This window comes from Thalassophryne amazonica, chromosome 2 (assembly GCF_902500255.1).
Source record: "Thalassophryne amazonica chromosome 2, fThaAma1.1, whole genome shotgun sequence".
NCBI lineage: Eukaryota > Metazoa > Chordata > Actinopteri > Batrachoidiformes > Batrachoididae > Thalassophryne > Thalassophryne amazonica.
This window is the reverse complement of record NC_047104.1, coordinates 30,471,368-30,485,450: the sequence shown is the minus strand read 5'-3', so window position 1 is coordinate 30,485,450 and position 14,083 is coordinate 30,471,368. Positions and strand designations below refer to the sequence as shown.

The 14,083-nt window shown below is 42.4% G+C and overlaps 1 protein-coding gene across 2 annotated transcripts in view; it reads right to left on the bottom strand.

Moving 5' to 3' along the window:
- Positions 1-14,083, bottom strand: part of LOC117523189 (excitatory amino acid transporter 2-like) — an 88,860-nt gene that overhangs the window by 27,673 nt on the left and 47,104 nt on the right. The window contains exons 2-5 of one of the 2 annotated variants that reach the window (XM_034184645.1): positions 11,926-12,065; positions 6,271-6,423; positions 1,634-1,884; positions 1,438-1,540 (exon numbers count right to left, since the gene is read on the bottom strand). In XM_034184645.1, coding sequence (XP_034040536.1) covers positions 1,438-1,540; positions 1,634-1,884; positions 6,271-6,423; positions 11,926-12,065 — 647 coding nt within the window. Of the gene's footprint in view, positions 1-1,437; positions 1,885-6,270; positions 6,424-11,925; positions 12,066-14,083 lie in introns of both variants that reach the window. The other variant, XM_034184636.1, reaches the window with a different exon arrangement.

The window sequence follows — 14,083 nt, the reverse complement described above, 5'->3', positions numbered from 1 at the left end:
GAAATTAATTTATATTGGGCAATTTACTAGGATACCTTCTGGTCAACTCCCTCTGTAGGTGTTTCAGGCATAATCAGCTGAGAGGAGAACCCAGGGGGAGAAAAAAAAAAAGAATTTTGTTTCCTATCTGAGATAGGTAGGTCTTGTGGTCCATTAGGAAGAACTGGATAATACGGTTAAGAAAAGTAAAAGGCTGCCTTGGCTGGCCAACTGCCATCACCACTCACCCCCAAATCATTGTTGGAAACTGGATGGATGGATGGATGGATGGATGGATGGATGGATGGATGGATGGATGGATGGATGGATGGATGGATGGATAAAAGAGACAAGATGGCAGGGTATATGTTCCTGTATACCCCATATCTTTATCTCAATGTAGCATGGATTCCATTCAAGTATTTGTTTTTTCCTGTGTGTATTACTTTGTCAAATATGATCTTGGATCGACAGCATGTGGTTTTAGTTGTGCATGTGGTTGTGATCACTGTTGCTTCAGAGAGAAGTTTCCCACTTGGAGTTTGCATGTTCTCCCCGTGTTTGTGTGAGCGTCTTTCGAGTGCTCCAGCTTCCTCCCACATCCAAAAGACATGCATGAGGTGAGATGGAAACTTTAAATTCACTGTAGGCGTGTGCATGGGTGGCCCTTTGATAGACTGGCATCCTGTCCAGGGTGTAACCCACATCACACCCTAATACTGATGAGATAGGCTCCAGCCCTCTGTGGCACTTAATTGGAGTAAGCGGGTATATAGTGAATGATCTTGGATCACTTTTACGGTAAGTTGACTCTAACTACTTTAACCTGAGGATTAAATACTAAGGGCCTGATTTATTTAGATCCAAAATAACAAGTGTTAAATTGCGTGGGCAAACAAAAAACTTTATTGCTTTGGCGTGGAGACATTTTTGTGGGTGATATATATTAATAATTGTACAATAGATGGTGCATGGTAATGTGATGGTGTTAATAGCTGTAAGTGCAAAATTAAATCATTATGTCAGTATGTATTTTGTGCTGCCTTGTGATTCCGTTTTAGCATATTTTTCCATGATAAATAAATTTAAAAAATTTTGTGGAGTCATTGTTGGTATTTCTTGTAGGTCAGCATCAGATTGAGGAGTGTGGAACATCAATTTTATGTTTAAATTAGATCATTTTGTGATCACCAACAAGATCATTGACATGATTGTGTCCACCATTATGTTTTCAGTTGAATTTTATTGTGTCTCTGTTAGCAGCATTAGTCAAAATGTTACCAGCTAACCTCCATGGTCATTGGTGGAAACGTCATGAAGAAGAAGAACCCAGTTTTGGTGTTAATCAGGATTGAGTGTGGTTTCTGGACTAGATATGACATGTCTAGGATTTGGCAACTGTTTGAGTACCACCTTCTAGTTTCCAGTGTGATGTGTTTGTATTTGTGCATTCCTTACCGAGGACATTCATGCCACTCTTGAACTGAAGTGACCTCTTCAGTATAAGCTGGGTTGGTCCATTTGTCCTGTTTGTTGGCACAGCACTGACAATTGTCTGTACCTGGAAATGAGGGGGAGGGGGGATTAAGGACAAAGAGCTCTGGCAGAAGGAAAAGACTACATAGTTCACAAAAACAATGGCTGGAACTCCTACCTGTTGGAAGCAGGCCTGGACCAAGTTTTCTGGGAAAAGATTACGGATGAGATCAAAGAAAGCATCCAAACTGGAGACATCATCATTCTTCCTTCCCTGTCCGAGATTAGCCCTGAGCTTGGGGTTGCCTGGATGGATGAGCAACACCAGGATCACACCCAGGATGGCAGCTATCACTGTTGTTGACATGTAATAAACCATGGCCCTGGTGCCAAGGCGTCCGCTGGATTTGGCATCCAAACCAGCCAGTCCTGTTGATGAGATATTAAATGAAGTTGTTCATGAAAGAAAAGTAATCTAAAATGTGTTTTATTTCCAAAATAAAACATAAAGTGTGAATCAGAACACAATTTGAGGAATATGTCCTAGTTTCTGTAAACTACAGGGCCCATATTCATAAATCATCATAAGGCTAAAAGTAGCTCTTAGTGATGTCATTCTCAGAAAATCTTAGAATTCCTTAAATACTAAGACATTTATTAGAGCCCCTTCAGACATAACACAAAGTTGGGCGAAAGAAGCAGAAACTGGCCGAAAAGACATGAAATGACATGAATGAAGCAGTGCGCTCTTATCATGTCCAGTGAGGGTGCGCTGAAGGACACCACTTCATGTGGACCATAGCTGACTTGGGTGACGTGACATTCAAATCACTAGCTGAGTGTACACATGATCAGACGGTCCTCTTCACCTGGCACAGGCTGCCGATGTGTGCGCTGTGCGGTCGCTCCAGGCCATTGCAAAGACGATATATGTTTTTATGTATTTCTACATGAGGACAACATGCACCCGCATGCGCCCCATGGTGGAGAGTTGTAAGGTCATGTCCGTCATAACACGATACGTGTTCTCCAGTTGTGACTTCCAGGTCCACAGATCCCAACAGCTGCAGCTGTTTGCAGACACACCCACCTTTTTGATCAGTGCACAGAGCAAAGTGACACTCTTTCTTTGGCACTGTTTTTTTGTTCTATGATTATTATTCAATTTAATTCAATTTATTTTCATTGATATCGTGCCAAATCACAACAAAGTTGCCTCAAGCACTTCACACAAGTAACGTCTAACCTTATCAACCCCTAGAGCAAGCACACAGGCGACAGTGGTAAGGAAAAACTCCCTCTGATGACATGAGGAAGAAATCTCAAGCAGACCAGACTCAAAGGGGTGACCCTCTGCTTAGGCCATGCTACTGACACAATTGAGAATATGCATATACAGGAAATTTGGGGAAATTTTGGGAGTCCATGCTTGTGCACAGGATGGGAGGCCTGCAGAAGAAGACAACCTCAAACAGAAACAAAAAAAAACAGAATCAGGCAGCAGAAAGACAACAAATACAGTATAATGTGTCAGCATTAAGCAATAAGAAATACAGAAGAAATACTAAGGTGATTGGTGGCCACAAGCCCTCAGCTTCACTGACAGGCCAAGACTTTAGATAAAGTTGAGGCCACGGCCCACTCTGTTTATGAATGAATGGAATTTAAGAGGGTAGAAAGCATAGTAACATACTATGCCAGTATGCTAGCCACATGAAAGGGAAAACAAGTGCATCTTAAGTCTGGACTTGAAAGTGTCTACAGAATCTGACTGTTTTATTGATGCACAGAGATCATTCCACAGAACAGGGGCACGATAAGAGAAATCTTTGTGACCCGCAGATTTTTTATTCACCCTAGGGACACAAAGTAGCCCTGCACATTCTCAGGGCACAGGGCTACTTATTTTAGTTATTTGTTATGTAATTATATATGTAGTTATTGTAATCTTTATTTATATACTTGTCCTGCCTGTGTTCTCTGTGTTTTTACTTTAACACATCGTGTGCAGTGAGCCATCATTTCCAGCTATCAGTGAGTGGCTGGCCGGCGATCAGCTGAGAGGTGCCTTGGTGTGGTGTGCGTGCTCAGATGTGGCTGGCCGATCCCCATGTGATCTTGTCTGTACATCATTATCAGCATGTCATGCAAGTGTGCTCCCCCGCACGCCGCATGTGTTGTGGGTTGGCGACACACTCACACACCACATGTGTTGGGGGACACACTTGCTTGACAGATGTGTTGCTCAGTAATGGAACACTCATGTGGCACTTAGACAATTTTCACAGACAGCTCGAATGTGGTCATCTGCACTCCGCTATCGTGCTGGGAATGTGAATAGCACTGCCTTTTCTACGTGCCCAGTGAGTGGTGTTGGATGTTTCTGTGTGGGTACCTGGAATTAGACCAACACCTACCGAGAGGGGGAGTCGAATGGGCACTCACATGGCACTCGTCTTTCAGCCGCTGGTGTGCGCGAATGGTTGTGGCAACAGCTGTATGATGCGTTCAAGGTGGCTCCAATTTTTCACAAGTGGCATGCGATACCTCCTTTGGGCATCAGTCGGCTTCAATCATGTTATGTGTGAAGGGGCCATTAGAATGTTCACTTGGTAAGATAAAAGTTATCCACAAAGCAGCTCAGGCCTTAAGAGTGTGAAAGGTGATAAACTGTTAAGAGGAAGGAGGAGGACTTTTGAGAAGCCTAAGAGTGTCTTAAACAGACAAGATGGCTGAAAGACAGAGAGGAAGGAGAGACATTGTCCATATGTTGAATGGCAGTGATTCAGTAACACAGGACTGCCTTGATGGTGTAGGGCTAATGTTTGTGGTTGACCTCATCAGGAGGAATGAGTTTACTTTTCCCACCCAGCATAGTTAACGTAATAACGCCTGAGATGAAGGTCTTCACAATATTGTGATACCTGGCTACGGCAAAAATGTAAATTACATGTCAATTCTCTAACATTCATACAGTTATTAATATCAAAGTAAGCGATGTCAGCAGCCACAGCTTAACTCACCTGTTAGAGAAGAATTTCACTTGTGTATTGCAATCTCTGCTCTCGCTTTGGATTACAGTACGTACCAGCGCTTCTCACACTCATCGCTTTGTGCAATTACCAGTATGGAGTGTAAACATACCAATAAGCTAATCAGTATAATCATTGGTATGTGAATGAGGTACGAGGGCTGTCAATAAAGTATAGGTCCTTTTAATTTTTTTCAAAAACTATATGGATTTCATTCATATGTTTTTACGTCAGACATGCTTGAACCCTCGTGCGCATGCGTGAGTTTTTCCACGCCTGTCGGTGACGTCATCCACCTGTGAGCACTCCTTGTGGGAGGAGTCGTCCAGCCCGTCGTCGGAATTCCTTTGTCTGAGAAGTTGCTGAGAGACGGGCGCTTTGTTTGATCAAAATTTTTTCTAAACCTGTGAGACACATTGAAGTGGACACGGTTCGAAAAATTAAGCTGGTCAGGCGGCACAGGAAAAACACCTCCGTGTTGATAACCATTTGTAAAATCCAGGCGGCTTTTGATGGCTTTCAGTGGAGTGAGTATATGAGAAATTGTTTAACAGCTGGACATGTTCCAACTTGTCCTTAAGGCTTCCAACAGAGGTGTTTTTCCTGTGGCGGAGCGTCGCGGTGGCTGCGAGCCGACGCTGCAATCCGTCATTAAAAAAATCTCCTTTAACAGTGGAATATCCGGATAAAATGCTGAAACCAACTTCTTCTGAAACTTCTCTGTTCTCTCACGACGTCCTGGATCAACAGAGCCTGAAATGTGGAGGTTTTCAGCTTGAAACAGGCTGACGATGGCGCCTGAGAGCGCTGCACGACGTCTCGCACCATGGGAAGTCCTTAAAGCGACAGTATCACCTCAAAATCTCTCATCAGCCGTTAAAATTTTCACTGAAAACCAGCTTAATTTTTCGAACCGTGTCCACTTCGATGTGTCTCACAGGTTTAGAAAAAAATTTGATCAAACAAAGCGCCAGTCTCTCAGCAACTTCTCAGACAAAGGAATTCCAACGAGGGGCTGGACGACTCCTCCCACAAGGAGTGCTCACAGCCGAATGACGTCACCGACAGGCGTGGAAAAACTCACGCATGCGCACGAGGGTTCAAGCATGTCTGACGTAAAAACATATGAATGAAATCCATATAGTTTTTGAAAAAAATAAAAAGTACCTATACTTTATTGACAGACCTCGTACGTTCAAACAATTAATTTAATTTTGCTGATTTTCATCATCATGACAAAATTATTTTATGATTACACATTTCTTAATGCAGTTCAGGTTATACAACCCCTGGCAAAAATTATGGAATCACCGGCCTCAGAGGATGTTCATTCAGTTGTTTAATTTTGTAGAAAAAAAGCAGATCACAGACATGACACAAAACTAAAGTCATTTCAAATGGCAACTTTCTGGCTTTAAGAAACACTATAAGAAATCAGGAAAAAAAATTGTGGCAGTCAGTAACGGTTCCAGTCCACTGTCGGAGGAGTCATCAAGCCACTCGTTGGATCTGTTCCTACAGTGGAGTCCATCTCGCGTCCAGTGTATTCTAGAATTGTCCTGTAAGCTCAGCTAAAGGTAAATTTTTCAAATTGGACTTTATGGACGTAACAGCACACACTCTGAGCCACTTAGAAAAAACAAAACAAGAAGGTTTTTATGAAGTATTTTTCAGGTTCATCGTTTTGTCCTTTAGTGGTGAGACATAATGAGCACCAGCAGACAACATCATTCCACCAACAAACTGAGGACAAGATTCCCAGTAGCTCTTTGACCAGACCCACCTGTAACAAGACTGGAAACAATCAGAGGCAAAATGAGCATCTTCAGCATCCTCATTAAGATCTCCCCAGGGAAGCCGATGATCATAATGACATCAGGAGGTAGAGGTGATATGTGGCGCAACAGCATTCCAGCAGTCGAACCCAGAAACACACCTGAGAACAGACCAGTCAGAGACATGCTGAAAGCTCTTAACTAAACTGATCTAATTGTCTGTGTCATACATACAAACCCAAAGTGTGATAATTTTATACAGGTAAAAAAACAAAACACAAAAGGTCATTTACGTATGCTGTTCATTTTTCAGCTGCTCCCAGTTTCTCAGGTACAGAGCTGAATTCAGATCATACTTCATATCCCCTTGGAATGCATGTATGATCCTAATGATCTTCACTGGGCAACTGTTTGCTTAGGACTTTCCACAACTTCCAGGCTTTCCAGGCAGGTTCACACAGATCATAAAAAAAAAAAAAACAGTCTTAGAACAACCTCTCCCCCTCTCACTCAGTCACACACACATGCACATGAACACACACGCAATCAACATTGTTTAACTTTGTGTGAAGAAAAATGCCAAAGAACATTAGGTAGTAAAAATAAATAATTGGAAAAAAAAATCACAGTTTGATTATAAAATTAAAAATAATAATAATAATAATAAAGTTGTGTTGAGTATGACAACTCTTGTTCATGCATTCTTAGTGGTTCATAATTTCCTCTACATTTAATCAAATCAAATCAACTTTATTTATAAAGCACTTTAAAAAAAACAGCTGCAGCTGAAACAAAGTGCTGTACACAAGGGGACATATAAAAGGTAACAAACCACAAAGTACAAATTAAATACAAGCCCCCCCCCCCAAAAAAATTTTTTAACTAAAACAAGTACAATCAGTTAAAACAACCAAAACAGATCAAGATCTCATTCCGGGTTAAAAGCTGATGCATAAAAGTGGGTTTTAAGATTAGTTTTAAAAACAAAAAGTGAAGAGGCCTGCCTGATGTGGAGCGGTAACTCGTTCCACATCTTTGGAGCCACAACAGAAAAAGCTTGGTCCCCTCTGAGCATACGCTTGCACCTCGGCACCTCCAGGAGGAGCTGATCAGCTGACCGGAGGTGGTGAGCAGGGGCGTAACAATGAAGCAGCTCAGAGAGGTAGGGTGGGGCAAGGCCATTTAAAGATTTAAAAACAAATAAAAGAATCTTAAAATGAATTCTAAAATGCACAGGCAGCCAGTGGAGGGAGTGTGCTCCCTCTTACGTGCACCAGTTAGCAGACGGGCAGCAGCATTCTGAACTAGCTGGAGATGTGCAAGGGAGGACCGGCTAATTCCATAATAAGGTGCATTACAGTAATCCCGCCGGGAGGTAATAACAGCATGGATTGCTGTTTCAAAGTGCCGATGTGCAAGAAAAGGCTTAACCTTAGCAAGCTGCCTTAAGTGAAAGAAACTTGATCTGACTACTGCACTGATTTGGTGGTCCAGTTTAAAATCATTGTCCATCTTAAAACCCAGGTTTGTTACAGTAGATTTCGAAAAGGTTGACAAAGGCCCCAGATCAACAGGTGAGGAAGAACAGGAGCTGCTAGGGCCAAAAACAATAACCTCTGTTTTCTTTTCATTAAAATTAAGAAAATTCAATGCCATCCAGGCTTTAACATCCTCAAGACAGGACAAAAGGGGCTGAAGAGAAGAGGCATCATTTTTTTTAGCATAGCAGTGGTAGCTGATGCCATGCTTTCTGAGAATGGACCCCAGGGGAAGCAAATACAGGGAGAAGAGTAGGACTCCAAGAATTGAACCCTGTGGGACCCCATATAAAAGTGGAGCGGAGGAGGACTCACAAACCCCAAGGCCAACGCACATAGTCCTACCAGTTAAGTAGGACCTGAACCTGTCCAGGGCACTACCACCAATGCCCACAAGCTGCTGCAAACGATTTATCAGTATGTTGTGGTCAATTGTATCAAAAGCAGCAGTCAGGTCAAGCAGGACAAGAATGACATGGTTACCACTATCATTTGCCATTAAAATGTCATTAAAAACCTTTAAAAGGGCAGTTTCTGTGCTATGCAACATTTTAAAACCAGACTGAAAAACCTCTGAAATATTATGTTCATCAAGGTAAGTTAAAAGTTGTGCATAGACAGTTTTCTCCAGGATCTTGGAGACAAATGGCAACTTGGAGATAGGCCTAAAGTTTGATAGTTCAGTGTTGTCGAGGCCAGGCTTCTTCAACAAAGGCTGAACGACTGTGTGTTTAAAACTAACAGGGACAACACCGGAGGATAGGCTGCTGTTTATAATGGTCAGAACAGACTGCCACTTAAAAAAGTGGGGGGGACCACATCATGAGGGGAACCCGATGGTTTCAAATGAGCCATTAAATGTCAATTCTGAGGCTGTTCTGTTGTTCATTCATACACTTAAGAATATTCATGTTCTGAGTTCATAGAAAACTTGTTGCTACCATGATAGCATTGATATTCTCTTACTTTTGTGATCAAAATCATTGATTTGAATCTCAATTGTGAGGCTGTTCTGAAAATAGTTTTCAAATAAACAATAAATATAGCAAATTCTGATCAATCCATATCAATTTCAGGCTTAAAATAATGTACTGATTGCAGCCCCACCCATTTCTGGTTAAACCACACCCACTTCCAGTTTCTGCCCCACCCATTCCAAGTACAGATACAGATAATTTAGATGGTTGAACAGACAGAGATACAGATAGTGGTGTACTCGCTCATCCCTAGTTTTCATGATATGTGAAAAATTCACAAAAATTTCCAAAGGGTGTAACTTCAAAAGTTTCTGTTAGGTTCTTTGATCACGGTGAGTGATCCCCAAAAGAACTGGACAGGAAACGGACTTTAAAGTTTAGATGTTGTATTGAAAGAGTTCTTACACTGATACATAACGTCATCTCAGCACTGGGATCTTTTCACCAGGTCACATGCAAACAACTGGGACAAAGAACCCCAATTTCCTTTGTCATCTAACTTTTATTCTTGAGTCAAGGCCGTGAATCAGTGGCTATGTGATTGGCTGCAAAAGTGAAGTAGGCGGGCGTCTGTTTGCGTTGCATTCAAGGTTGTTATGTAAAAATCTTATAGTGTGTGTTTATGTCTGTAATATAGTGTAGTGTCGTGCAATAAAAACAGTGCTCCATCATGCTGATTGGTTTTTATCAATTAAACACCTATAAAAGGATCAGATGGATTTTTCAATTAGACAGCTGTAAAAGATCAGCTAGTATTACCAAATACAAGGACATTTTGTGCGTCAGCTATTTTGAAAAGCAGTTAGGTTTGTACATTTTGGATGTGCGTCATGTTATGCATCATGGAACACTCTTACATTTTCAAGATACAGACCTACAATTTGGCATTTCACCCTAACCATTGACTGAATAAAGCTGAGGGTGACCTGGCAATTTTTTTCAAAACTGGGTGATTTCAGATGGAATAACACAGTAGCTTTTGGGATTATGTCCTTGGCAATTATGAACATCGGCCTGGTTAGGATTATTCATGACAGTGTCTTCCCAACAACTGACAAAAGGGATTCTCCGCTATAGTTGCCACAATGACCATGGTCACCTTCACGTTGTACAGTGGAACTATTATGGCACCTTTTAATGCCTGTGGGATTTGGACCTCATCCCAGATGACCTGGAACATTTTTTGTTTGTTTATCTGAGAGGTTGCTTAAGCCCCGGTCACACGGCACTAACGAAGGACCCTGAAGCCAAAATGAAACAAGAAATCTGGACTTACGTTGACTTTTGGAGACATCATTTAACCGTCATCTAGCTTCGGTCCTGTAGCTGGCGCTTCGTCAGAGTTTTCAAACTGTTGAAAAATGTGAACGAATCCCGATGACAACAGCAGTTCGCTCGTAATCCGTTTTGCTTCTGTCTTGACAGTTCCTCATTGTTTGCATAGTTCCCATACCGTCAGTGTTCCGTTTGATTGTCGTCCAACTTTGTCCAACCTCCCAAGTCCGACGTCTTGCACGAACATTGACGAATGGAGCACTAACTAAAGATCTGATGAGCTGAACGTGACTTGTCCATGTGTGAGACAAAAACCAACATTTTCATACAGAAACAATAGTGGCAAGAACATTTTATCAACTAAATATTTACGTGCGTTCACATGCTGTCTGTGGCTGGAGAGGCCGTGTGCATACACACAAATGGCTGTGCGCCACAGACGGCTGTGTGCACGTTCGCATGCCGTCTGTGGCTGGAATGTTCCAGAAGACCAGTGGGTAGCTCCTCAACATGGACTGTGAAAGATGTCTTGATAGCAAATCCAACACCAGCTTCATGCTTTTCACCATCAGGCCTGACACACCAGTAGAGTGGATCCTGAACCAGCCTCAACCAGGTGGGACTCTCCAGTAGAGTGAGTTTTGCAATGTCAATGTTACTTCTTGCTTGCAGGGTGATAATAGCTGCGTGATGCTCCAAGGAACCCCTAACCAGACTTTTTTTTTCTAAACATAGCCTATTTCTAGTGCAGAATAGATGAACACCCTGCTAAGGCTAGAAGGCAGGTCGTAGTGGTCAAGCATTGTTTATAGAACATTTTCCATTTGTTTCTCCAGGTGGAAACAGCAGTATTTTTCCTGAATAGGGTTGGTCTGACATCTGAGCAGGATATGAACTTTGCCATTGCCCATGCAGCAAAGAACAACCATCACATGCAAACCGCCGTGTGTGGGTTTGAAACCCAGAGCTTCTGGTGCTCTCACCTGCCTTGTTGCCTCTCTCCCATCCCCACAGGACTTGTGCCATCCCAGTTAGTCAGTCATCATTAGACAGTAAGTCTTGCATTGGTACTGACCCACACTCTCTTCCTGTCACCTCCTGTAGAACCAGGTATGCAGACCGTAACATGCATACTGGCAGGTCAGGTCACAGCAGAGTACTGACCAGAGTACTGCCATGTTGATGTTTGCTATTGGTCAAAGTGACTAGAACTGTCTGCAGGCACTGCACACTACCACCTTCTAAAGGCACGGGAACTGTCTTTACTGGTTGTGGCAATTAAAAATAAACGCATGATGGCCATTGTCTCACAAGGACTGTAATCCACATTTTGACAGGTCATATTTGTTATGCACGGTGACTTAGTGGTTAGCACTGTTGCCTCACAGTGAGAAGGTCATAGTATCGATTCCCACCTGTGGCCTTTCTGTGTGGAGTTTGCATGTTCTCCCCATGTTTGCGTGGGTTCTCTCCAGGTGCTCTGGCTTTCTCCCACATCAAAAGACACGCAGGTTAGGTGGACTGGAAACTTTACATTGTTCGTAGGTGTGCATGCGGGTGTAACTGTGTTTGTCTATATGTGGCCCTGCGACAGACTGGTGTCCTGTCCAGGGTGTACCCTCCCTCACACTCTATGACTGCTGGGATAGGCTCTAGCCCCCCGCCACCCTTAACTGGACTAAGCGGTTGAAGATGAGTGAGTGATATTTTTTATGTAATGCCACCCTCCTCACCAGCATAAACGCTGATGGGAAAGCCAGTTAGGATGCCGACCACCCGTCCACATAAAAGTGTGTTATCTCTGCAATGTGTAAACCAATTTGAACAAATTAAGTGGTAAAATTAAGGAATAATTGTAAGAATTTATACTTACCGAGGATTGTGAGAGTTAGAACCATGTTCTTTGTGATTTTATCACACAAAAGACCACACAGACTGTTAGGAGGTTTGACTATCGTGTCCAAATGACTTTCATCCATCCTGATCTCCACTTGCTTCTGCATTTTCTTGGCACTGAAGAGAAAAAAGAAGGAAAAGATGTTAATAAATTAGAATGACACCAGTGAAAGAGCATGGTGTTGCATGCTGGTCATCATCCCACCGACAGTTGCTCATTAGAAATCCAATTTGGATGAATAATACATAAGATAAGATAAGATAAGATAATCCTTTATTAGTCCCATGGCAGGGGAATTTACAATGTTACAGCAGCAAAGGGATAGTCACAGAACAACTGTGCAAAGTATGCAGAAATAAGGTATAAGAATTTAAATTTCAATTGATTTTCATTTATATAGAGCCAAATCACAACAGAGTTGCCTCAAGGCGCTTCACACAAGTAAGGTCTAACCTTACTAACCCCCAGAGCAGCAGTGGTAAGGAAAAACTCCCTCTGAGTAAGAAACCTCAAGCAGACTGGACTCAAAGGGGTGACCCTCTGCTTGGACCATGCTACAAACATAAATTACAGAAACAATTCACAAAACGAATATACAGGAAATGCTGTTGGTGCTCAGGACAGGAGGGTCTCCAGCACAAATACCACACGCATCTCTGGATGGAGCTGCACCTTAAACAGAGAAAAAAACAGAATCAGGCATCAGAAAGACAAGAAATACAGTATAATTTGCCAGCATTAAACAACACGAAAAACAGGAAATACTAAGGTGATCGCCAACCACTAGCCCTAAGCTTCACTAAAAGACCCAGAATTTAGGTAAAGTTGAGGCCGCGGTACACTCCATTTCCTAATAAAATGAATTAAAAGAGTAAAAAGTGTAGAACTATACTATGCCAGTATGCTAGCCATACGCAAGGGAAAATAAGTGCGTCTTAAGTCTGGACTTGAAAGTCTCCACAGAATCTGACTATTTTATTGATGCTGGGAGATCATTCCACAACACAGGGGCATGATAAAAGAAAGATCTATGACCTGCAGACTTCTTATTCACCCGAGGGACACAAAGTAGTCCTGCACCCTGAGAACGTAAAGCCCGGACCGGTATGTAAGGTTTAATTAGGTCAGCTAGGTAGGGAGGTGCCAGTCCGTGAACAATTATATAGACTAGTAGCAAAACCTTAAAATCTGATCTCACTGGGACAGGAAGCCAGTGAAGGGATGCCAAAATAGCTGTAATGTGGTCAAACCTTCTGCTTCATGTCAAATGTCTGGCAGCAGCATTTTAAACCAATTGGAGAGCCCTAATGCTGGACTGCGGTAAACCATAAAATAGAACATTGCGGTAATGTAGTCTAGAAGCGATAAACGCATGGATCAGGGTCTCAGCATCAGCCATAGACAGGATGGGACAAATCTTCTTATCTGTCTGAACTTCTGAATGTTCGCAACTCAGACCGAGCCTTGAGGTCCACCAGTCAGTTGCTACTGGAAGTCCTCAGAACCAAAGAATGTTGTTTTTGCCAACATTCTATAAATAGAATGAAAATGTACATTGATCCAACTTTCTTGGGTCATTTGGACCAAATGACCTAACATTCCAGAACAATACAGACTGGCAAATAATTTTTTATTTGCGTCGTCTGGAGTGAGGCTGGCAGTTTTGTGGTGCAGTGGCTCATTGTTGGCTTGTTGTCTGCATAGAGCTAACGCTATGATAAACATGCTGTGGAAGAGAGGTTTAATGATTTACTATAATCACTAACTTGGTAGCAGTGTGATGTTTCTCAGGTCTGGGAGTATGTGCTGGTGCCGCACATCACTGCAAACACCACAGTGTTTGAAATATCTTGAGTCCTGGCTTACAGCCATCCAGGCAGACAGCTTCTCAAGTGCTGCAGTCAGGTTATGTATTGATTCCACAAAGATCACAGCATCATCCCCTAAAGTGAAGGTCAGTGGAACTTTCCTTGCCAACAACCTTTGCCACTTGCTTCCACCACCCTACGTAACATCCAGTCCATGCAAGGATTGACCAGCTGTTATGTCCAGCAACTTGTTTGTGATCCAGCAAAATTTTTCATGATGTATCAGAAAGCAGCCCGGTTGACTGAATCAAACACTTTGCAAAAAC